Source organism: Cloeon dipterum, chromosome 2 (assembly GCF_949628265.1).
Source record: "Cloeon dipterum chromosome 2, ieCloDipt1.1, whole genome shotgun sequence".
Taxonomy (NCBI): Eukaryota; Metazoa; Arthropoda; class Insecta; order Ephemeroptera; family Baetidae; genus Cloeon; species Cloeon dipterum.
Window position 1 is genome coordinate 1,614,933 of NC_088787.1, and position 23,274 is coordinate 1,638,206.

The window sequence follows — 23,274 nt, forward strand, 5'->3', positions numbered from 1 at the left end:
ATGGATACTCCGTTTGACGCTGTAGTTAAGGGAAACTTGGAATTCAGCAGAGAATTCTACACGGTAAGAAATCCTGATTTTTTAGTTTTATTTTTCCACCAGTTTAGATTTTTCCTTGTTTAATAATGCAATCTTCAGGTGGTGGCTGAAGCCGAGTCTGGAAACTTTGTTTCCTCGCCCATGAGCTGTCTGATTGCCCTGGCGATGGCTCACGCTGGCGCAAAGGGAGATTCCATCCAGGAAATCGCCAGGGCACTGCACCTCCCTGAGAACATGACGCACGCTTTGAAGGGGCTGTCTGAAGTGTTAACACAGCTCAGGGTATGATATTTGAGTGCAATTCAGGTTCAAAATTAACTCATTCGTGACTAAAAAAGAGAGCGAAAAAAGTGGAGCTGTGGATTGCCAACAAGATCTACGTCAAGCAAAACTTCCCCATTTTGGCAGAGTACTCCAAGGCTCTAAAAAAGTTCTTCAAAGTTGAAGCGGAGAACGTCGTGTTCACCGATCCCTCAACTGCTGACAAGATGAATGAATGGGTCTCCAAGGAGACCAATAATAAGATCACAAACCTCGTTGATCCCAGTCAGATAATTCAAAATAATAATTAAAATGTTTAAACAAGATTTATCTACTTCTTTAGATTTTTTTGACGACCAGACTCACTTGGTTCTGGTCAACGCCATCTACTTCAAGGGCCCGTGGCTGAAACCTTTCAAGAAAGACAGTACTCGCAACCTGCCCTTCTTCACCGACGAAAATACCAGCGTCCAAGTTCCAACCATGTACCAGTCAACTTACTTTAACTACAGGAAACTGGATGAGCTGGACGCCCAACTATTGATCATGCACTATGAGGTATAAGTAAATTATCACGATTTTGTGTTTACACGTCATTACAGCATCGAAACTGAGCTTTTTTACTATATATGGGTATTTACAATTGCGTTGACACGATACATTCATTTATGTATACATACACAAAATATTGGTTTGTTTTGTCAGCTTGTGAAACTCCCGCTCTTTAAAAAATTATTATTGTGTAAAGACAAACATTTTGATAGCACAAACACTCGTTCCACAACAGAATCTGAAAGAAAATTGTATTAAATTTAGGTCATGCATTATTGGGGGCCAGATTTGCGATAAAATTGGTTCGCACTGCGCAGATGCAAGATGGCGTCTGAATGTGGGAAACAAAAAGCTTTCTTTGGATTGCCGTACGAGTGTCAAAAAAAGTTTGTTTTTACGATCCAAAAGACACAATAAGTGCAAGTAATGCAAATTATGTCACAATATTGACCAAAACATAATTCTTTTCGCTCATTTTCACGTGATCGTTTTTTCGCGCTATACTCCACTGGACGTCATATTTGCGCATCGCACGAATCTGGCACCCACTGGCATTAATGTTGGTTGAATTTACAGGCCACTGCGGATGTTGCAATATCGCTCTAAATCCCATTTTTTCGTTTGTTGTGATTGGGGCTGTCTGCTTTTAATTTGAGTGTCACCAAACAAATTGACAGTTTTCTAACAATTAAATGTTAAGTGACAAAATTGCTAATTGATCAATCAAAATATTGGTGACCAGACTGAAGAGGAATGTTTGATTTCTTGTTTTGCTAAGATTAGTCAATGTTTTAGTAAATGATATGTTTAATTTAGGGCTATGAAACGAGCATGGCAATCATTTTACCAAATAAGAAGGACGGTCTGAAAGAGCTGGAGGAAAAATTGGCCACTGCAGACCTCGACGAACTCCTGCAATCTGCTTCCCCCCTGAATGTGGAGGTTCACCTGCCCAAGTTTAAGATCGAGACGTCTTTGGATCTTGTCGACAATTTGTCCAAGGTTTGTCCTTCCCGCAAGTTTGGTCGTGTTAGTTTTATTTATTTTTTTTAGATGGGTCTGAGCCACATTTTCTCTGACACCGTGAACTTGACCGGAATCAGCACAGCTGGGAATCTGAAAGTTTCTCAAGTTGTGCAGAAGGCGTTTATTGAGGTCAGCGAGGAGGGCACTGAGGCTGCTGCTGTCACAGCAGGAGGTAAATTTCAGCTAATATTTTTTTAATATTTACATAGCATAATTTTTAGGCCGAGCTTGTGTTCATTTTCAATCATTTCACATTTTCCTGCTTAAATTTAATTTTTTAAATCAACATTGCCTCATTTTTTAACCCGATGTTTTATGCCTTGAAAACTAATTTCCGTAAATTTTACTTTGCTTTGCCTTGTTTCTCCCATCTAATTTCAATGTGCTGATTTTTATTGAATACACATAATTTTGCTTTTAAAATATAGATTTACTGTAGAATTATTTTGTGCTTTAAAAAAGGTTTGAGCCTGATGTCGTGTGACATTCGGAAGAAGAATCCGCCAATTGTGAAATGCGACCATCCGTTTGTCTTCTACATCAATTTCAAATACACCCATATTTTCAGAGGCAGAGTCACAAATCCTGCAAACAATTAACTTGTGACTTGTAAGTGTCTGAATAAAACTAGTTTATTTAACTATTCAATCAGATATTTTTTAGGTGCAAAAGTGCTCAATCTTACATGATTTTTCAGGCAGTCCATTCATCTCGAATAAATACCTGACGATGATGACATCTTTAAATATTTTTGTCTGATGTATGACTTCGCCAAAAGTGAATAAAGTTATTTTAATTACTGTATTATCTTTTTATTGATTAATTTTTTATTAATTTTTTATTGATTAAGTCTACAGAATTAAACCACACTGAATTATATGATCTCAGGTTGGTGTGTACCCTGAAATCAGTCATAAGGGTATGCCAGGTCGAAGCGAAGTGATAAGGGGTCGTGGTCGACGATTATAGACAAAGCCGAATTAAAATAATAATAAAACCATTTTCGCCTTTCGCACATTGCACTTCGCAGAAAATTATATACAATTTTTGTATTTGTGCGTTTGTTGTTCCGTTAATTGGTCTTTAAAGACAGTACAGACGTTAGACTCTAATTTATTTTTAGTAAACATATAAATCCTATCTCTCTAGAAAAAGAGGGGTGGCCCAGTATAGGCACTTTGGTATATATCAACAATTTATTAGAAGTTATAGTTTAGTCCGTCTTTGAAACTTGATTCAGAACTAAATAGGCTTTTTATAACTCCTGAAAGTACGAAGGTTTAAGTCAGCCAAACTGCAACGTTAGGTGAGTTTAATTTTTATCTCAACTTATGTCTTACAAATTTTTGGTTCCTGCATTGGGCTTTTTAATGAAATACGTTTATAAACATATATTAAACAGCCCGCTGACTCGCATTGTTGAGGCATTCTCAGGAAAAAGTCAAAGCAATGGAAATAAATATTTGAGCAGTTTGGGGTTCTGATACTTGCTGCCCATAATGTAAGAGATATAGCTCAACGGGCTGGAAGATAACTCGCTGGTTTTTGCACTTTTCCAGCGGCTTTAGGGATAAATGTCTGGCTTTTCAATCAATTGCCTTCTCGTTGCGTTAAAATTTAAAAACACAAACTATGAGTTAATAGTTAATATGTAGTCTAAAAGAGCACTTTTCTCTTAATTATGAGTCTTTAAAGGTAAATTTGTGAATCCATTACAAATACATGAAATATAAACCATTTAAAACCTCAGAGCACTAAATTGGAAGAATAATTAGTGATTTTTATTGTTTACTCAGCAGTTCGTACTAATATAGGTCTTCATTGATCAAAAATTGTTGTATAACATTGTCGTTGTGAATTAGACTCAATTAACTGATGCTCATGTAGCAAATATAACATGATATTCATAATTTCCTTTCGTGCCGCTGCACTGGGCTCACAATTTTTTAATTTTCTCACTCACGCAAGCCACTTGCTATAAAATACTCAGCTGCCAGCTGCTACCTGAAATACGTGGCTGAGATAATGTCCTCGGCCCCTCCCCAAATAATGTGCTGCACCAGCAAAAATTCTACGGAGCCAATTAGATAAAAACGGCACCAGAACACACCGTAAATTTGACATGTTTCACAAGAGCCAATCAATTAAAATAGAATGAGAAAAGTCAAATTCAAGTGATTGCAAAACTTATGGAGAGAAACCTCTAATCTTTTCCTCTCATTTAGTGATCTTTATCTTTTATCTTCTGAGTCCCACCTTCGTTTATATCTAACAATGAATCATCTCCAGTTGCTTATAATATTACAGTTTTCTTCTGTTGATTGCTCCTGCAGATATGGATACTCCGTTTGACGCTGTAGTTAAGGGAAACTCGGAATTCAGCAGAGAATTCTACAAGGTAAGAAATCCTGATTTTTTAGTTTTATTTTTCCCCCATTTTAGATTTTTCCTTGCATAATAATGCAATCTTCAGGTGGTGGCTGAAGCCGAGTCTGGAAACTTTGTTTCCTCGCCCATGAGCTGTCTGATTGGCCTGCATGGCGATGGCTCACGCTGGCGCAAAGGGAGATTCCATCCAGGAAATCGCCAGGGTACTGCACCTCCCTGAGAACATGACGCACGCTTTGGAGGGGCTGTCGGAAGTGGTAAAACAGCTGAAGGTACAAATTTCTAGGGTAATTCAGGATCAAGATTAACTTATTCACAACTTAAGAGAGCGGAATATGTGGAGCTGTCGATTGCCAACAAGATCAATGTCACGCAGGACTTCCCCATTTTAGAAGAGTACTCATTGGATATCAAGAAGTACTTCCAGGTTGAAGCCGAGAATGTCGTGTTTACTGACCCCTCAACTGCGGACAAGATCAACAACTGGGTCTCCAAGCAGACCAAGGATAAGATCACAAGCCTCGTCCAATCCGGTGGGTACACTTTAATATATACATTAAAAAGAAATATCAAATCGACATTTAGATTTCTTTGACGCCCAGACTTGTTTGGTTCTGGTCAACGCCATCTACTTCAAGGGCTCGTGGCTGGATCCATTCAAAAAACACTCAACTCATATCCAGCCCTTCTTCACTGACGAAAATACCAGCGTCCAAGTTCCAATCATGTACAAGGAGACGTACTTATTTCCCTACAAGAAACTGGATGAGCTGGACGCCCAACTATTGATCATGCCCTATCAGGTAAAAATGCAAAAGGTTTTGTGTTTACACACTGCAGTAAAGCATCAAAGCTAGCGGCCTTTTTGCTCTATGCGCGTATTAACAAACTCCGTTAACAATATACCATAAGTTTTACCACATTGACGCTCTAAAATAAAAAAAACCTGCAGCTCATTATAAACTTTTCTCCTTTCTACCAATCATGTTTCTTTCGTTTGTTGTGGCATTGGCCTTCTGTTTCGAATTTGGGTGTCATCTAACAAATAAATAAAGAGTAAAGAGGCAAACTTGCAAACTGAGCATAATATGGGCGACCAGACTAAAGAGGAATGTTTGATTTCCCATATTGTAAGAATTGCCAATATTCTAGTTAACATTTGTTTAAATTTTTAGGGCAGTAAAATGAGCATGGCAATAATTTTACCAAATAAGAAGGATGGCCTGAAAGTGTTGGAGGAAAAATTGGCCACTGCAGACCTCGGCGAACTCCTGCAATCTGCTTCCCCCCTGAATGTGGAGGTTCACCTGCCCAAGTTTAAGATCGAGACGTCTTTGGATCTTGTAGACCATTTGGCCAAGGTTTGTCATTATTCCTTATTCTGTCGTGTTTGTCTTAAAATGGGTTTTTTTAGATGGGTCTGAGCCACTTTTTCTCTGACAACGTGAACTTGACCGGAATCAGCACAGCTGGGAATCTGAAAGTTTCTAAAGTTGTGCAGAAGGCGTTTATTGAGGTCAGCGAGGAGGGCACTGAGGCATCTGCTGCAACAGGTAAATTTCAGTAAATGTTTCTCGTTTAAATGTCATTCTTTGGCTGAGTTAGTACCATATTTGCAAAAGTTTCAAAAACTCGCTTTAAAACATTCAATCTGACACACCATGCATTTCAAATCTAATTTAAATGTGGTTATTGTCACTATATAGGCTAAAATATTGTAATTATGCATGTACTTACCAATATATTTTTAACATTTTGTGCCCTAAAAAGGATTGGTCTGAAGGAGTACATGGCAGTCGCCAATCGTGAAATGCGACCATCCGTTCGTCTTTTACCTCAACTTTGGAGGCACCCACGTTTTCGGAGGCAGAGTCACAAACCCTGCTAACAATTAGCTTGTGACTTGTAAGTTCTTTACTTAAACCGCAGTTTCTTTCTTCAGTTGGATTTTTTGTAGGTGCGAGGCAAAATGCGATGTGCTTAACCTTACAAGATTTTTTGGACCGTCCATTTTTATCTTGAATAATTATCTGACGTCTTTAGCTATTTTTGTATGAAGTATGAGCTCGCCAAAAGTCAATATAGATGCTATAAATATTATTAAATAATGATGCTTTTGATGTAAAATTTTTAATGGTTCGGCTACCATTTTTACAGCTTGCAGAACTGGTGCGGCGTCTTGATCTTGCCGAGTGTTCGATGTTGGGGTTGTTTTTTTGTGGCGGCTTCCCCTCACGATCAATCGTATCTTCATGTTTCATATTCATTCTTTTTCTATCAAAATTCCATCAACGGCCAGATCTCAGTGGAACTAAGGTTTCTCAAAAATAATTGATAAGTCCCAAAGCCTATCATAATTTTTCAACGTTGAGAGCTACGCTAGAGGCCGCAAGCCCAGAAAATCAGGAAACGCCAAGTTATTATACATTTAAAAATGTTCAATAATGAAAAATGCTGAATCTAGGACTGGCGAAATATTCAGTTCACTTCTTAATCGTTGTCCTTCTGTTTACGCTGCAGGTAAAGATGAGGAATGAAAAAAAACATATTCATGATTTTGCAAAAAAAATTATTATAAGTTCATTAAGTGCAAACACTAAAAAAGGGTTGATATTGTTAATTTCTAAAATCTATATTATAATTATCCTAAGTGTACGCGTATATATTAATGTGTGCGCAATAAACAATTCCGTCGATATTTTCGGAAATTAGAGGTAATACAAGAACATATATATGGAAGCATGTTACATTTCTAATATCTACGATTATTCTAAATGGCTGTGCACCTACACATATAACATTTTAACTAAACATAATATAATTATATAGTACGATTAAGTTTATCAAACCGAAACTGGCATAAATCAAAACACATCGAAATGAAAAATAAAGAAATATATTCCAATCATTTTTGAAGAAGGTTGTAAAGATATTGCATATTTACAAAAGGGTTTGAACCAGAAAATTGCTGCACATCAGGTGGCGATGCTCCACGTGCGGAGCGACAGGTTGGCGATCCGCCTCCCGCGAGATAGCAGAAAGTGAGTCACCGCGGTTTCGCTCTCGTCACTGGCCCGCACAGAGGGGGCAACAAACACTCGCTGAGCTACACAATTAAGAAATGTATCACGCAGCACGCGGATAAGAGGTTACATTGAAACTTTGATTTTTGTTTAGATGCGGCATATCGTTTTGACAGTGTCCATTTATGAATATTATATACGTATCGTGATTCAATAAAAAATCATTTTGTGGCATTAATTTTAATTTTTTCAATTTCTATTTCTCAGCTTGGACGGTCAGATGTATTATTTTTTCTGCACAAGTCCATTTATCATTTAAAAATGGAAACAATTAATTTTGATAAGAATTTAATGCACAGTTGCCGCGCACAAGCAAGAAAATCAAAGTGCGGCGCGTAACAAAAATCATCTTTGTTTAACTCGACGAGATTGGCTGCTGCCGCCTCGGTGCGGGCAAGTGAGGAACTATCGGAGAGAAGGAGAGCGAAACCGTGGTGACTCACTTCCTGCGAGAGGCGAAACGCCAGGCAGCCGCTCCGCACGCACACCACGACGAGAAGCCGGTGCCGCGAGTCGCGAGTTTTCACGTCCGCGCGGCCAGCTGCGCGTCCCTCTCCAAATTTCGAGAGCAGCTGCCCTGAAAATTTTCCGGAGTTCTCTGACTGAATGTGAGATCAACTATTCGGCAAGTCAAATGATTTAAGGGTTATTATTTGCTCCCAACTCAAAAATTTCTTGTATTCTTGCTAACGGTTTGAGAGCATCAAGGCAAAAGTAACTAAAATTGATATTGACTGCTTTCTTTGAAATTAACGAATTGGACTCTTTGCGGAGTGCTCAGTAAAATAAACAGAAAACACTGAATTATCGGAATTCATGTTTATTTTTCAAGCAGTATTGCACACAGGACTGCGGTATCAAAATAATTTTTGACGCCTGCTGACTGCCGTGCTGCGATAAGAGCGCGAGTTTGATTAAGATTAACCGAGCGACCTTGAGGCGATTTTCGTGCGCGTGTCGCTCTTTTCTCTCCCCATCCGCAGACCAGCCGCGCGTCTGATCGGTGCATTTGTTAAATATAACTTCCTCCACTTTACATTGAAGTGTAAAGGCCAGCAACAAATCTCGCGCTCACCCGCGTCGATTTGCCGGATCCTCTCGCTAGACAGAAAATGAAATTCACAATCTTTTAATTCTTTTGCTTTTGGTTCCGTTAAATTAAAAATTTTCGGCTTCCCATTGGTACCAATGAAATAAATTTTGCCCGGCGAGAGCGTTTTGAGGTGCATTTAACATGGCATAAGGAAAACTGCCTGTCCACATCACTTTCTTTATATAATTTACTTTAAATTGGCGTTGTTACACGTAAATTTGGTGTTGCATTGGGGAGTGCTCAAAAGAATTTATTTCTTATGCAACATGGAAGATTTTTTTCTACTTAAATTTAGCTAACAGAGCTCGCGTATTGAAATATTGCTTGCCGTCTGATGACTAATGCGATAAGAGCGCGATTCTTATAGAATTTTCGTACACGTGTAGCTCTTCCCTCGCCTTAAGGAGTGGTGACAGTGATATCAGAGCTGATGCCCTACTATTTCCACGTTCAGCTTTATGTGCACTAAAAGCTACGCGACTGATTGTTAGTTAAAGATCAATTAAACAACGAGTCGCGCTCTCAGGAATCACAGGAAAGTCCTGTAATCTCGCGTTCGGGACGATTTTTTCCGATAACTTAGTCCGTCGAATTATTTTGTGCATGTTCTGCTCCTGGTCCGTTGCATTAAGGAATTCAGGACTTAACCAAATAAGGTAAGGTCTAAGGTATTTAATATAAATGTTATTGTGTAATGTGGCGGCCAGCACCGGTTACGGCGAGCAAACTATAATAGTGACACGGATAAAAGTGATCAAAAAATCCATTTTAAATACAGTGTATAGGTGTTCTTGCTCGGTAAATATAACTTTTAGCACGTTAAGTTGATTGTTTGGCACGTAAAAGAAGAAATTAAAACTTAAAACGTTTACCACAAAAGGGCCCGATGCAATCATATATAGATTATTTGATAATATTTTGAACCCATCGTCCGGAACTGGAAACGGATCATTTTTCCACGACCTTGGATGTAATTAGCAGGTTTTTACTGATCTTTTACTATTTCAGGGAAGGAAATGGCTGGGGAGGCAGCCAATTTAGGATATTTCGTGTCGAAAGACCAAACTAGAATAAACGCTGACAAGTATAAACATCGTGGAAATTAACCAACATAATTAATTAACAACCCCAATTCTCAGTGTTTGCGTGCTCGTCGTTCACTACAACTTTGAAAATACTAAGGACGAATCCTGGATTCGGGAAGGTGATGCCCAGGACGTAGAGAATCTGGAAAAAACCTTCAGAGTGACCCGGAACTGCAAATTCCGCAGTATTTTGTCGCCGGAAAAAGGGAAGTTGCTCAAATTGCTTTCCGATCAAAAAGAGTTATTACAATTATTCGGCAGTTCAGGTAAAACGAATCACTTTTCAATAAATTATATTTTATCTTAATGATTTTATACAGATGTTCCATCAGTGTTTGTGCTTTACATTCTTTCTCACGGTGACATAGATGGAAAAATCTTCACTGATCACTCCCAGAACGATGACCCAAAAGACTTCATTTGCTTCACAACAACGGAGATATTCGAGTCTCTGAAAATGCTGACTGGTTTCGAGGATTGTCTCAAATTAATAAACTTTGGTGTAAGTCTCTATTAAGATCACCAAGACTCATATTAAAAATATTTACTTCTAGCCATGTAGAGGGGAACAGATAGACTCAATTTTTTTCGCCAAAGACGAAAATTTCAAGAACGAAAATTCCTGCCGAATTACCTACAGCCCTATGATGAAAAACACGGTTGTGTTTTTCTCAACGGTTGAAAGTAAGACTTATGTCAATAAAAATTTGATTCTCTAGCTTAAGTGCAAAATATTTCCCAGTGACCAAGGCAAAAAGAGACCAGAAAGGAACAACATTCGCCTTGCTTACGTGCCAGGTCTTAAATTCGCTTGAGAAGGACGAGAGTCTAATAAATGTGCTGACAACTATTCAATACGAGAGCCACAAAGTTGCAGTCAAAGAGAAAAGTGGACAAACTCCCGAAGTAAAGATGTTTTCTCAGGACAGAAGTTTTGTATTCTCAAAGTGAGTTTTCGTGATTGAACAGGCATTGCCTAATTTTGAATAAAAATATATGGCGAATTAAATGTTTCAGAATTTCTACCAATGACTCATCTTCATCGACAATTGAAGCAATGAGCATAAAAAATAAAAGGAAACGCGAGTTTTACTCGTGGAAGTCAAGCTCAGGGGAAAACTTGCGTCACCGTCTTGCGTTTCTAATTTCCGCAAAGCCTAATAATGCGCAGTTCCAAGAAATTAAACGAGCGTTGTACCAAAACTTAAACTTTGAGACCAACGAAAGGATGCTGAGAGGAAAGCCATGGACGTCCATAAATGAAGGTGTTACAACTCATTTCAATTGAAATGCTGGAAATTATGCAATTCATATTTCAGCCTCGAGGATTGACCCCGACATTGGCTGCATATTCCTCATATTTTTTGGTTTTGTGAGTGAAAACAAGGACACGAATGAGGTTTGCGTAGAAGTGGACGGTAGAGACACTACAGTATCTGAAATACTGTTCGAGTTCATCGGGCCAAAAAATGACCAGTGGATTGGAAAACCGAAAATATTATTCCTTGTGAATCAGGAAACGAGCTCATTTGACGCAGTAAGTGTGATTGGTGTTTAGTTAATAACTACGAAATATTTTTAAACTGTGTAAACCAATTAAAATTACAATGATTGATCATATCAAAGTAAGAAACTCACACCGTCTTTGTTTTAAAGATCGGATCAACACAGCAGCCCAAAATAATAGCAACGAACCACAGTGGCTGGTTAGTCCTAGTTCTACACAACAAAGGTAGATAATTGATCTTCTCATAAATTGTGAATAATTAAAATCAAACTTGAATTTATACAGAAGAACTTCAAAAGCTGATCGAAATCTTCAAGGGGCAAGAGTTGAAAAAGGAGAGAAGTCTTCAGGAAGTGCTCGCAACTCTGCTCATTTCCGACTCAATCGTAAATAGGGATATGCTTAACTCGACGCTGCAGTATCTTCTCAATTTTCCCGACTGGCCCAGGTCTTTTGTTAAACTTAACTTTTTAGTGACAAAGACTAAACAATCTCGACAAGAGCGCGTCAGCTTCGACAGCTTGGTGAAGGAATCAGCAAGAAAAAAACAAGTCTGGCTTTTGAGTTCAGTCGCAGGAACAGGAAAAACGACCATCCTCAGGGAAATAGCTTTTCAGCTCGGAAAACTGAATCCAGAATTGAAAATTCTACGCGTTGCCCTCCAGAGAGTTTTGTTCAACAGAGATCTCAGGAACGCGACTGAGATAAAATTTCTCGCAACAGTCACTCACAATTCGCAGGAGGATATCAAAAAAAGCATAGAAAATGATAAATGTGCTGTGATTTTGGATGGGTTCGATGAAATTCGTCCAGAAAACCAACAAAAAGTGCTGAAAGTAATCGAAGCTCTAGAAAAGAAGCAGGTGTTCGTTTGGGTTGGAACGAGACCACAAGAAGCAAAAACAATCCAAAAGTGGACACCAAAAGCTGTTTTGGTAGAGATGGATACCTTGAATGTAGGGCAGCAAGTTGAGTTGTTGAAGCTGGAGACGGGCAAGAGTCGAGAAGAATGTGAACTATTTATCAAGAACTTTAAATCAGAGGACATCTTACAAAATCCTCTGCACCTTTCTCTGGTTGCTAAGTACGAGGTCGAAGGAAACTTGTACCAAATCTACGACCAGGTTGTGCGACAGAAAGTAGAAGATTCTCTGGTCAAGGAGGGATTTGACAAAAACAATGAAAACACATTTCCCGGGAAATTAAAGGTTGCTTTGGACAGTCTTCGACAGATAGCAAGTTGCAAAATCAGAAGAGTTGAACTTAATGGTGAAAATGGAAAAGACCTTGAAAAAATCAACTACTATGGCATTGCCACGTTTCATCACAACAATGTTTTTTTCATTCATCAGACTTTCGCCGAATTTCTTGCAGCCCAGCATTTCCTAATTGAAATCGAGGATATTGGCGATTGTGAATCCCAAACCAGCACTGAAGATGGTGCAAATCTATTTTTCGAGCAATCGTTTTCGGGGTGCACAAAGTTTGTCGATCTGTTCTATTCCACAATTGTAAATGACGAGAAAAAGATTGAAGAGCACAAAGCATCCTTTCTTAAAGTCATGAAGTTGAATCCAGATAGTTTTTTGGAGTCGATTGTTTCTGGTCGTTGTATTAATATCTTCAAAATGATCTATCCTATGATTGCCTTTTGTAAAACCCAAGGGAAAAATTGCATTTCTGCTGAAAAGAATAAGACTCTTTTTTCCAAAGCAATCTGTGGTGAGGAAGAAATTGCAATCATGCTGCTCGAAACGGACTTGATCAACAGTGATGATGAATTGCTAATTGTTTTACCTTACCTGTTGGAACCAGTAGCAGAATTCAACGCTACACTCTTCTTTGAGAAGCTGAAGACGAAGTATCCAAGATTGCCTGAGATGATACACTCTAGAAGATTTTTTATAGACGCTGGTGTGGTGGCGGCAAGAAAAAATTGCTGCGAAATCCTTGATCTACTGCTGCAAAGTGGTATCGACATCGATATCATACATGATATGGAAGGAAACGCCCTGCATTGTGCTGTCAGCTATGGATCTTTGCAATGCGTTGAAGTTTTGCTCAAGCATGGCGCAAAATTGGCCGTAGATTGTAGAGATAACGTTTTTGACCCGCTCATATTGGCTGTCAAAGAAAATCACGTACATGTGGTCAAATACTTGTTGGAGGAAACCATCAGCGGACTGCAACGCAACAAAGAAACTTTCGAAATCAAAGAAGTGAAGACAAAATTGAATGCTTTCCATTCTGCTATTCAAGAAGGGCACATAGAGGTCGCTAAATTATTATTAGAAAAGAGTCCAAGCTTGAAATATGAGGAAAATGACCATGATGAGAGTCCTTTACAATTTTCGGCTAGACGTGGATGTTTGGAATTGTGTCAATGGCTAATTGACGAAGAAGGGGTGGACGTCGAAACTTTACAACCAAGTGATGATAATTGGTGTTTTTATAAAGAGATATGCTCGGACCATTTCTTAATTCTGCAGAAGAGTGACATGAATATGACAGATGAAAAAGGAAAAACTGCTCTTCACTGCGCTGCGGAACATGGATATCTTGAACGCGTCCAAGAATTGATTGATGCTGAAGCAAATATCCGATCCGTTGACACAAATGGATGGAATGCTTTTCATTTTGCTTGCAAATGTAACAGTGACGACCATAAAGAAAAAATTATTCGCTTGTTGCACAGCAATGACAGTCAACTGGCCAAGGAGAAAACCAAAAGTGGTGAAACAGGGCTGCACATTCTTCTGAAATTCAGCAAATGCCACTCGGTTGAGAAAGTGCGTTTTCTGGTCGAAGAAATTGGAGTTGATGCAAGATCAGAGGACAACAATGGCCACACTGCGTTGCGTATTGCATTTAACGAAGGAAAGGAATGCGTTGACTATTTGATGACAAAAGATATCGACCTGGAAGTAAAAAACAAACGGGGGCGAACGTGCCTGCATTTTGCCGCTGTAAATGATGATTTGGATGCTCTGCAAACTTGGAAAGAATTGGGTGGAGATTTGGATGTGGTTGACGAAGAAGGATCGACTGCGTTGCATTATGCTGCTAAAAGCGGACATTTGCAATTTGTGAAGAAGGTTCTAGCCTGCGCAGCCGAGGCCACCGAAGCCGAAAATCAAGATTTTGGCGAGTGTTCTTCTGGATCCTCACTGAAAGAGATCGAGAGAGTGAACAGATGTGACAAAAAAGGAAGGAGAGCACTGCACCTTGCTGCTGAATCAGAAAATATTGATTTGGTGAAATGGTTGCTTGAAAACAACGCAGATTTAACTCTAACGGACATGGTAGGAAAGAATGCAATCCACTACGCCATCCAAAACGAAAGAATGTTTCGATTCATCAATGAGAAGAATGGACATCTTGTAAACCAACGTTTAAAAGATGGAAATACAACTCTTCATTTGACACTATACAACAAAGAGGTTGTTGGGTGGATTTTACAGCAAGGTGACATTGATTTAAACGCAAAAAATAATTTAGGCGAGACACCTTTCTTAGTGGCTTGCAAAGAATTGTTCTCGAATGTCGCCGAATTGCTGTTGACCAGAAATGTTGAGGTCAATGTCTCGGACTCTAGAGGAAAAACTGCAATGCACTACGCCGCACATTGGGGAAAATTGGGTTTAATGCAGAAGATGTATGAGAAAGATGCGGATTTGACTCTAACAGACAACGAGGGAATGAACGCTTTGCACCACGCGATGCACAACTTTGAGGTACTTTCATTTCTTCACGAGAAGAACAATGACTTGTTGAATCAGCGTTTGAAAAACGGAGACACAACCCTCCATTTGGCAATTAGTTTTTACGGGTATTTCGGTACAACTAACGCAATTCTCTTCATTGTTGAACTATGCGAAAATTACTGGAATGAGACAAACAACGAGGGCGAGACACCTCTTCTGCTGGCTTGCAAGGTGAGGAACTGGATTTTTGCTAACATTTTGCTGGCAAAAGCAGTTGATATACATGTGAGAGATAAAAATGGAAGAACAGCCCTGCATTACGCCGTGAATTTGGATAACCACTTTATTCCATGGAGAGATCCATATGCCTTTGATTTGGTGCACGAGTTGTGCAAAAGAGGCGCCGATTTGGCTTTGACAGACAACGAAGGCAAGAACGCATTTCATCATGCGATAACAAACCATCACATGGCTCTATACATTCATGGGCTAAATGGGGATTTGGTTAAAGAGCGTTTGAACAATGGAGATACCTCTCTACATCTGGCAATCAAAGTAGACGAAAGATACATAAATGAATACTTTGTTACTTGGCTTGTGGAGCAAGACGTCATCGATTTGAACGCGAGAAATGCTCTGAACGAAACCCCGCTGATTCTGGCTTGCAAGGGGAGCTATCACCTTAGGAATATTGTTAAAATTCTATTGTCAAAAAATGTGGATGTCAATGTAAAAGACAATGAAGGGAAACTGGCTCGGCACTACGTAGAACAGTTTTGTCCAATGCAAATACTTAAAAAGATGTATTAAACTCAAGCGTCAAGCATTGTCACCAACGAAGAGAATTAGCGATAAATTCTCTCTTAAGTTTGTAAGTACCAGATTAGGTAATGTTTTCATAGCGTTTTTTTGTAAACGGGATCATATATTATACTTGATTTTAATATTTTGAATTCATTTTATATGTTTAAATTTTAACCACTTTTGTAGAATATAAGAACCTTTCATTTATATGGAAAATTTGTTAATCGGTGACGAATATGAAAATCAACTGGTTGTTTAGCTTAAGGATTACACTTGCTGTAGCAAATATACCACGAAGAAATGCGTTGTTGAAGTAATTATTCTGAATTGTGGAAAATAATTTTAGAATGTAAATAATTAGAATGGTGTACTGCTTGAGGCGTCATACAATAAAATTAAAATAGCTAGTAAAATGATTGCTTTTTTATTCCAAAATAGAAATGATTATCTTGATGATGCTTGTTCATTTTTGTATATGTATTATGAATCATTTTGGAGCATTGGTTACAGTTTTTTCAACGATGAAACTGCGAAACATACGTGCAGTAATACGTGCTTAACGAGTCTTTCGTTTCTTACCTTGGACGGTCAAGTATATCATTTTTTTTCTACACCAGAGACAATTAAAATCATTTAAAAATGGAAACAATTAATTTTTATAAGCATTTTATATCCAGACGCCGCGCGTACAAGAAAAAAATAAAATTGCTGTGCGTAACAAAAATAATCTTGTTTATCTCGACGAGATTGGCTCTGTGCGGGCGAGTGTTGAACTGATAGAAAGGAGAGAGTGAAACCGCGGTGACTCACAGCCAAAAAAGTCTAACTCGCGAGAGGCGACACTCAAGCCGGCCGATTTGCACGCACACCACGACGAGAAGCCGGTGCCGCGAGTCGCGTGTGTGAACGTCCACGCGGCAACCGACGAGTTGCTCTCTCTCCAAATTGTCAGGGAAACTGCCCTGAAAATTTTCACGCGTTCTTTGGCTAGATGTGAGATCAACTATAAGGTAAGTCAAATGTTTTAGGGTAACTGCAATTTATTACATCTGTGATAACGTTTTGACAGCTTGAAGGTGAAATTAAAAATAAATTCGCATTTATAGGGACAGTTTTCTTTAACATTAATATATTGTAACTTTTGCGGAGTGCTCCGTAAAATTATTAAAACAATACACAGCTTAATAATTCATATTTTATTTTTCAAGCAACATTGCACAAAATTTTCTTATAAAATTTAACCGCACAGGGCTGCCGTCTCAAAATAATTTTTGACGCATGCCGACTACTGTGCTGCGATAAGAGTGCGAATTTGATTAAGATTAAAAAGCCTTGAGGCGATTTTCGAGCGCGTGTGTTGCTCTTTCCTTTCCTCATCCGCTGACTGATCGGCGGATTTGTTTAAATATAGCTTCTTCCACCTTAAAATAGGTGTTTTTATTTTGGAGTGCTCAGTAATACTATATTTTTCATGCAACAAATCAGATTTTTTTCTGCTAAAATTTAGTCACAGAGCTTGCGTATTGAAATATTGTTTGCCGTCTGATGACTAATGCGATAAGAGTATGATTAACAAGGCGGCATTGATAACGGTACTTAGACTTTTTGGGTTGCTCTTTTCATCTCCTGATGCGCCGACCAGCCGCGCTACTCATCGACGGATATGTTAAATAATAACTCCTTCCAGGCTAGATGAGCTGGGCATGAGAATAATTAGGTTTTTTGCGGCTAGTTTTTCCAGTGTTTTTGCAAACAAATTTTGCAGCAGTTGATTTTCGCCTATTCAGCTCTCTTGCCAACTTTTTAAGACAAAATTTCAATAAAATAAGTTTTAGAATATTTTTTTATCTAAATATTTAATTGCTAAATTTCCCTTAGTCTGATGTGCCATCTAACGGTCAATTCGCCAATTACCGGGCTAATCAGCTGTTCGCAAAGAAATAACAACAAAAATATTCATATTGTGCTGACGGTATTTACATGATAAATTCTCCAAGCCAATTTGTTACTTTCCCACCGTACTCTACCAAGACGCCATATCTGCGTGTTTCGTGAATCCGGCCCTCGGTAAGGAAAAGAAGTCGAGAAGGGATGGACTTGTCCTCCGCCTTCGCGCTTCCTTGAACCTAGAGATTCTCTAGTTAAACTTTCGTGCCAAAATAATCGTTAATAAAGTCAAGTTTTACATAATGCACAATAGAATGTTTTGCTTTTATTCATGAACTGTATCTAAAGTGATTTAATCCGACAAGGTAAGTGCTTTTCCATACAGATAACACGGTTAAAACGTGTGTCACTGATTTAAGGTTTAATTTAATCCATTTTTTTTGCTCGTTTTATCCCTGTCCGAGGACCGGAGGACCGGGAAGGGCGCGTACTGCACTAGCACGAATGCTGAAACCCGGGTCCCAATAACACCGCGAACGGATAACATGGGCGCACCGGGCCGCACAGGGACCCAGCCCACTCAAGGGCCACTTGCCTCCGCACTCCGCACCGAGGACTGCATTGAAACGCTAGACATTTGTCCCGTGAATCCAAATCACGCATGCTGGAAAGGTGCAAAGCAGCCCGTCGATCAATTTCAGCATTTCGAGTCACTAAACTAACCACTTTTTGCCATCTCTGACATTGGGTAGCCAGTATTAGATCTCCGAACTGCTCAAATATCTCCCATTGCTCTAACACTCCTGAGAGTGCCTTAACAATGCGAGCCAACGGGCTGGTATTCCATGTGGAAGGGGGAAAACCAGCAGCCTCGTATGAACTTCAAATATCAAACAAAAGAATAACGGCAACCCAAAAAGTGTTGCCTCATAGTTCAAGATCTGCGTTGTCCTTTATCCGAGACTTTTATGCGATCCGTTGAATTATATAGTGCATATTTCGATCATTGAGGTTTGCACTTTAAATTTAATGTCTTATGAAAAGGGAAATTAAATTTCCTACAACCTTCCAGTCCCCAAAAGGTTACATCTCAAATATTCTCACCTCCTTGAAGCCATTCTATCTTGAATACATTCGGTTAAAATGTTAGATCCAGTCCGAAACTTTACTTCGCAATCATTTTTGCACAGCATTGTAGGTAATTAGTGGTTTTCAACGATTTTTTTTTTCAGGAGAAAAGATGCCTGAGGGCCCAGCCAATTTAGGATATTTCGTGTCGAAAGACCAAACTATACAAAACGCAGACAAGTATAATCATCGTGGAAATTAGCAAATATAATTGAATTAAAACCCCAATTATCAGTGTTTGCGTGCTCGTCGTCCACTACAACTTTGAACATGTCAAAAACAACTACCTTTTTCGAAAAGGAGATGCTGAGGACGTAAAGAATCTGGAAAGAACCTACAGTGAGAACCGGAAGTGCAACTTCCACGATGAGTTGTCACCGGAAAAAGGGAAGTTGCTCAAATTGCTTTCCGATCAAGAAGAACTATTAAAATTATTCGGGTGTTCAGGTAAAACGAATCACTTTACAATAAATTCTATTTCATTGTGTTGGTTTTACAGATGTTCCATCCGTATTTGTGCTTTACATTCTTTCTCACGGCCACAGAGATGGAATAATCTTCACAGATCATTACAAGAACGATAATCGCGCGGGCGTGGAAGAGCAGCGCGCCAGCAGAAGTGACGGAGGCCTAGATCCAATAGATTTATTTATTTCCTTCACAATAACGGAGATTTTCGATTCTCTGAAAAAGCTGACTGGCTTCGAGGATTGTCTTAAACTTATAAACTTTGGTGTAGGGTCTCTCTTAAATATCATCAAGAGTTTGTAATTAAATAATTAATTTATAGCCATGTAGAGGGGAACTGATGGACGCAGTTCATAACGAAAACCAGAAAAAGATACCGTTCAAGAACGAAAACTCTTGCCGAATCACCTACAGCCCTGAGATGAGGAACACCGTTGTGTTCTTCTCAACAGTTGAAAGTAAGATTTTTGTCATTTAAATTTGTATTCTTTAATTTGCATTAATTTTCGCAGCAACCCTGGCTAATCGAGACCAATCAGGAACAACTTTCACCCGCCTAACTTGCCAGGTGTTAGATTCGATTGAGAAGGACGAAAGTCTCATTAATGTCCTAGCAATTATTCAATATGAGAGTCACAAAGTTGCAGTCAAAGAGATAACTGGACAAACTCCTGAAGTAAAGATGTTTTCTCAGGACAGAAGTTTCGTCTTCTCAAAGTGAGTTTTCGTGATTAACAGGCATTCTGTTGAGTTTTAAGACATAATGAATATCAGCTTAATGCTGAAAAATCATATGATTTCCCTGCAAGAAAAATGATGTCAGTGACGTGAAAATGACGAAAAATTTTGTATTTTCAAAAGGCTTTAAATTTTGATTTTGAACAATTAAAAACAAGTTTTGTTGGTTTTCCATTGAATTTTGAGCAAATTTGGAAAATTTCCTCATCCCTTCAATGACGTCACTGAGACATCACTGTGATATCACTCACGTCACGATTGCACTCCCGAAGACACGAGGAATGAAAATGATGTCAAAATGATATCATATTGACATACCCACGGTGACCAAACGTTTTAATATTTTTCCATTGATATACCAAAGAAATCAATATAATATCTCTAAAATTTTCCAATTTTGGAAAAAATTCAAAAAATTTAAAAAAAAATTTGTCATTTTTTCATACTTTTTTAAATTAGCAAATGGGGCCTACAATTCAGGTGTGCAGGGTCACGATTCGATGTGATGTCAAAGTGACGTCAAAGTGACGTCGAAGTGACGTCAAAGTGACGTCAAAGTGATATCAATATGATATCAATATGACATGCTCAGCGTGATGATTTTTTGAAATTCTAAGGATGCACGTGATATCAATGTGACATCAATGTGATGTCCCAAAAGAATTTGAAACAAAAAAATTATGAAATTAATTAATTAATTTAAATGTTAATGATCAGCAAAGATTTCATATTTTTTTGTTTCAAATTCTTTTGGGACATCACATTGATGTCACATTGATATCACGTGCATCCTTAGAATTTCAAAAAATCATCACGCTGAGCATGTCATATTGATATCATATTGATATCACTTTGACGTCACTTTGACGTCATTTGGACATCACATCGAATCGTGACCCTGCACACCTGAATTGTAGGCCCCATATGCTATGAAATATAAAAAAGTATGACAATATGACCAACAAAAAATTTTGATTTTATTCAATTTTTTAAATTTTTCCAAAATTGGAAAATTTTAGAGATATTATATCTTTTGAATATCAACGGAAAAATATTAAAACGTTTGCAAACGTTTTAATATTTTTCCATGGTCACCGTGAGTATGTCATTTTGACATCATTTTCATTCCTCGTCTCTTCGGAAGTGCAATCGTGACGTGAGTGATATCACAGTGATGTCTCAGTGACGTCATTGGAAGGATGAGGAAATTTTCCAAATTTGCTCAAAATTCAATGGAAAACCAACAAAACTTGTTTTCAGTTGTTAAAATAAAAATCGTGACGTGAGTGATATCACAATGATGTCACAGTGACGTCATTGAAGGAATGGGAAATTTTCCAAATTTGCTCAAAATTCAATGGAAAACCAACAAAACTTGTTTTCAGTTGTTAAAATAAAAATCGTGACGTGAGTGATATCACAATGATGTCACAGTGACGTCATTGAAGGAATGGGAAATTTTCCAAATTTGCTCAAAATTCAATGGAAAACCAACAAAACTTGTTTTCAGTTGTTAAAATAAAAACTGTGACGTGAGTGATATCACAGTGATGTCACAGTGACGTCATTGAAGGAATGGGAAATTTTCCAAATTTGCTCAAAATTCAATGGAAAACCAACAAAACTTGTTTTTAGTTGTTCAAAATAAAAATTTAAAGCCTTTTGGAAATACAAAATTTTTCATCATTTTCACGTCACTGACATCATTTTTCTTGCACTTGAGTGTAATTGTGACGTGAGTGATATCAAAGTGATGTCACAGTGACGTCATTGCAGGGATGGAAAATTTAATGCTTGAATAAGGAAATCAGTAAATATTTTTATTTTATAAAATGGAAAAAACTCCATGTTTTCGATTGGTTGGAAACGCAAATAATTTGCGATGGCTGGGAGATTAAGATTATTAAAATAAAAGTGACAAGCGTGACGGGGCTACTTTTTCCGCTTATGCTCATAACGGTGGAGATTCCTTACACTCAGAATTATATTGTATGCGATGTATGTGACAATAAAATATAATTCATATGTGTGTTCTTCGTTCCTAATCAAAAAATTAATTGAATTTTCCAGGAAAAAATATAATTGTGATGTCATATTGATATCACCAGGGTGACGTCAAATTGACGTCACTAAATGTCCGTCACAATGGGATCATATTGATATCATTATGATATCACAACCAAAAAATTTTTCCCAGAAAATTATTTTTATTGCATTTTCAAAACTGACAGTTTTTGGATCCGTATTCCTCAAGTGACGTCAATATGACGTCATATTGACGTCACTCCAGGTTGGAGCTCGGAATACGGATCCAAAAACTGTCAGTTTTGAAAATGCTATTAAAATAATAGCATTTGGGGAAAATTTTTTGGTCGTGATATCATAATGATATCAATATGATCCAATTGTGACGGACATTAAGTGACGTCAATATGACGTCACCCGGGTGATATCATGTGACATCAATATGACGTCACAGTGATATTTTTTTTCTTGCAGGGTTATTATGTCTTTCAGAAGTCCTTCAGCTTCCTCGATGTTGGACGTACAAGCTGTAAAAAATGAAAAGAATGTCGATTATTACCCTTGGGAAAAATTGCGACGCCGTCTTGCGATTCTATTTTCCGCAGAGCAAAATGATCATTTGAAAGAAATTAAAATCGCTCTGTCCCAAAACCTATATTTTGAGACCAGCGAAGTGAAGCTGAATGAAAACCTTGGAGAAACTATTAATAGAGGTTTGACTACTACTTATAATGAAATGCTGTTTATTAAAAAAAATTCACATTTCAGTCTCTAGAAATGACTCCAACATTGGTTGCATATTTCTTATATTTTTTGGCCATGTGAGTGAAAACAATGAGACGAATGAGGTTTGCGTGCAGGTCGACGGCAAGAAAACTGCTGTATCTGGAATACTGCGCGAGTTGATTGGGCCAAAAAACGACCAGTGGATTGGAAAACCAAAAATAATATTCGTTGTGAATCAGGAATCGGGATCGTTTGACGCCGTACGTGTTTGATTTTTAGTTAATTTCGTAACATTTCCAATATGAAAATAATAAAAAGTAACTCCCATTGTATTTATTTTAAAGAAAGGAATAAAGCAGCCCAAAATGGAAACATCAGCAACAAACCACAGTGGATGGTTAGTCCTTGTTTTACATGGCAAAGGTAGTTTTAATTTTAATCAAAATATAAGAACCAGTAAATATTTTTTTTCTGTCTAGATAAACTTGAAAAGCTGATCGAAATCTTCAAGGGGCAAGAGCTGAAAAAGGAGAAAAGTCTGCAAGAACTGCTGGCAAGTCTGCTTATTTCCGAATCAGAAGAAAATAGAGATATGCTTAACTCGACGCTCCAGTATCTTCTGAAGTTTCCCGATCCTTTTGTCAAACCTACCTTCTCAGTGATCAAGCCTGAACAATCTCGACAAGAGCATGTCAGCTTCGACAGCTTGGTCGAGGAATCAGCAGGAAAAAGCCAAATCTGGCTCTTGAGTTCAGTCTCA

The 23,274-nt window shown here is 38.2% G+C and overlaps 2 protein-coding genes and 1 long non-coding RNA gene across 3 annotated transcripts; all 3 read left to right on the plus strand.

The window, feature by feature from the left end:
* Positions 1-10,044, plus strand: LOC135935939 (uncharacterized). Its single transcript, XM_065478570.1, has 15 exons — positions 1-63; positions 139-321; positions 378-585; positions 644-858; positions 1,669-1,854; positions 1,906-2,050; positions 4,212-4,276; positions 4,443-4,538; positions 4,592-4,799; positions 4,852-5,069; positions 5,442-5,627; positions 5,681-5,819; positions 9,451-9,526; positions 9,582-9,793; positions 9,848-10,044. The coding sequence occupies exons 1-15, from the start codon at positions 1-3 to the stop codon at positions 10,042-10,044; spliced, it is 2,397 nt and encodes a 798-aa protein (XP_065334642.1).
* Positions 10,045-10,174: 130 nt separating this feature from the next.
* Positions 10,175-15,932, plus strand: LOC135935940 (serine/threonine-protein phosphatase 6 regulatory ankyrin repeat subunit B-like). Its single transcript, XM_065478571.1, has 6 exons — positions 10,175-10,211; positions 10,270-10,474; positions 10,545-10,792; positions 10,847-11,064; positions 11,184-11,259; positions 11,320-15,932. The coding sequence occupies exons 1-6, from the start codon at positions 10,175-10,177 to the stop codon at positions 15,546-15,548; spliced, it is 5,013 nt and encodes a 1,670-aa protein (XP_065334643.1). The 3' UTR covers positions 15,549-15,932.
* A 3,131-nt stretch (positions 15,933-19,063) lies between these two features.
* Positions 19,064-19,736, plus strand: LOC135938144 (uncharacterized). The gene is made up of 3 exons (XR_010574606.1): positions 19,064-19,292; positions 19,348-19,483; positions 19,538-19,736. It is a non-coding gene; the product is annotated as an uncharacterized LOC135938144 (long non-coding RNA).
* Positions 19,737-23,274: the final 3,538 nt, after the last annotated feature.

Coding starts and splice junctions, on each gene's coding strand:
- LOC135935940 (XM_065478571.1), top strand. CDS start 10,175: ATGAAAAACACGGTTGTGTTTTTCTCAACGGTTGAAA. Junction 10,212..10,269: donor GTTTTTCTCAACGGTTGAAA/GTAAGACTTATG, acceptor AATATTTCCCAG/TGACCAAGGCAAAAAGAGAC. Junction 11,065..11,183: donor AAACGAGCTCATTTGACGCA/GTAAGTGTGATT, acceptor TTTGTTTTAAAG/ATCGGATCAACACAGCAGCC.
- LOC135935939 (XM_065478570.1), top strand. CDS start 1: ATGGATACTCCGTTTGACGCTGTAGTTAAGGGAAACTTGGAATTCAGC. Junction 5,628..5,680: donor TTGTAGACCATTTGGCCAAG/GTTTGTCATTAT, acceptor GGGTTTTTTTAG/ATGGGTCTGAGCCACTTTTT. Junction 9,527..9,581: donor ACTAGAATAAACGCTGACAA/GTATAAACATCG, acceptor CCCAATTCTCAG/TGTTTGCGTGCTCGTCGTTC.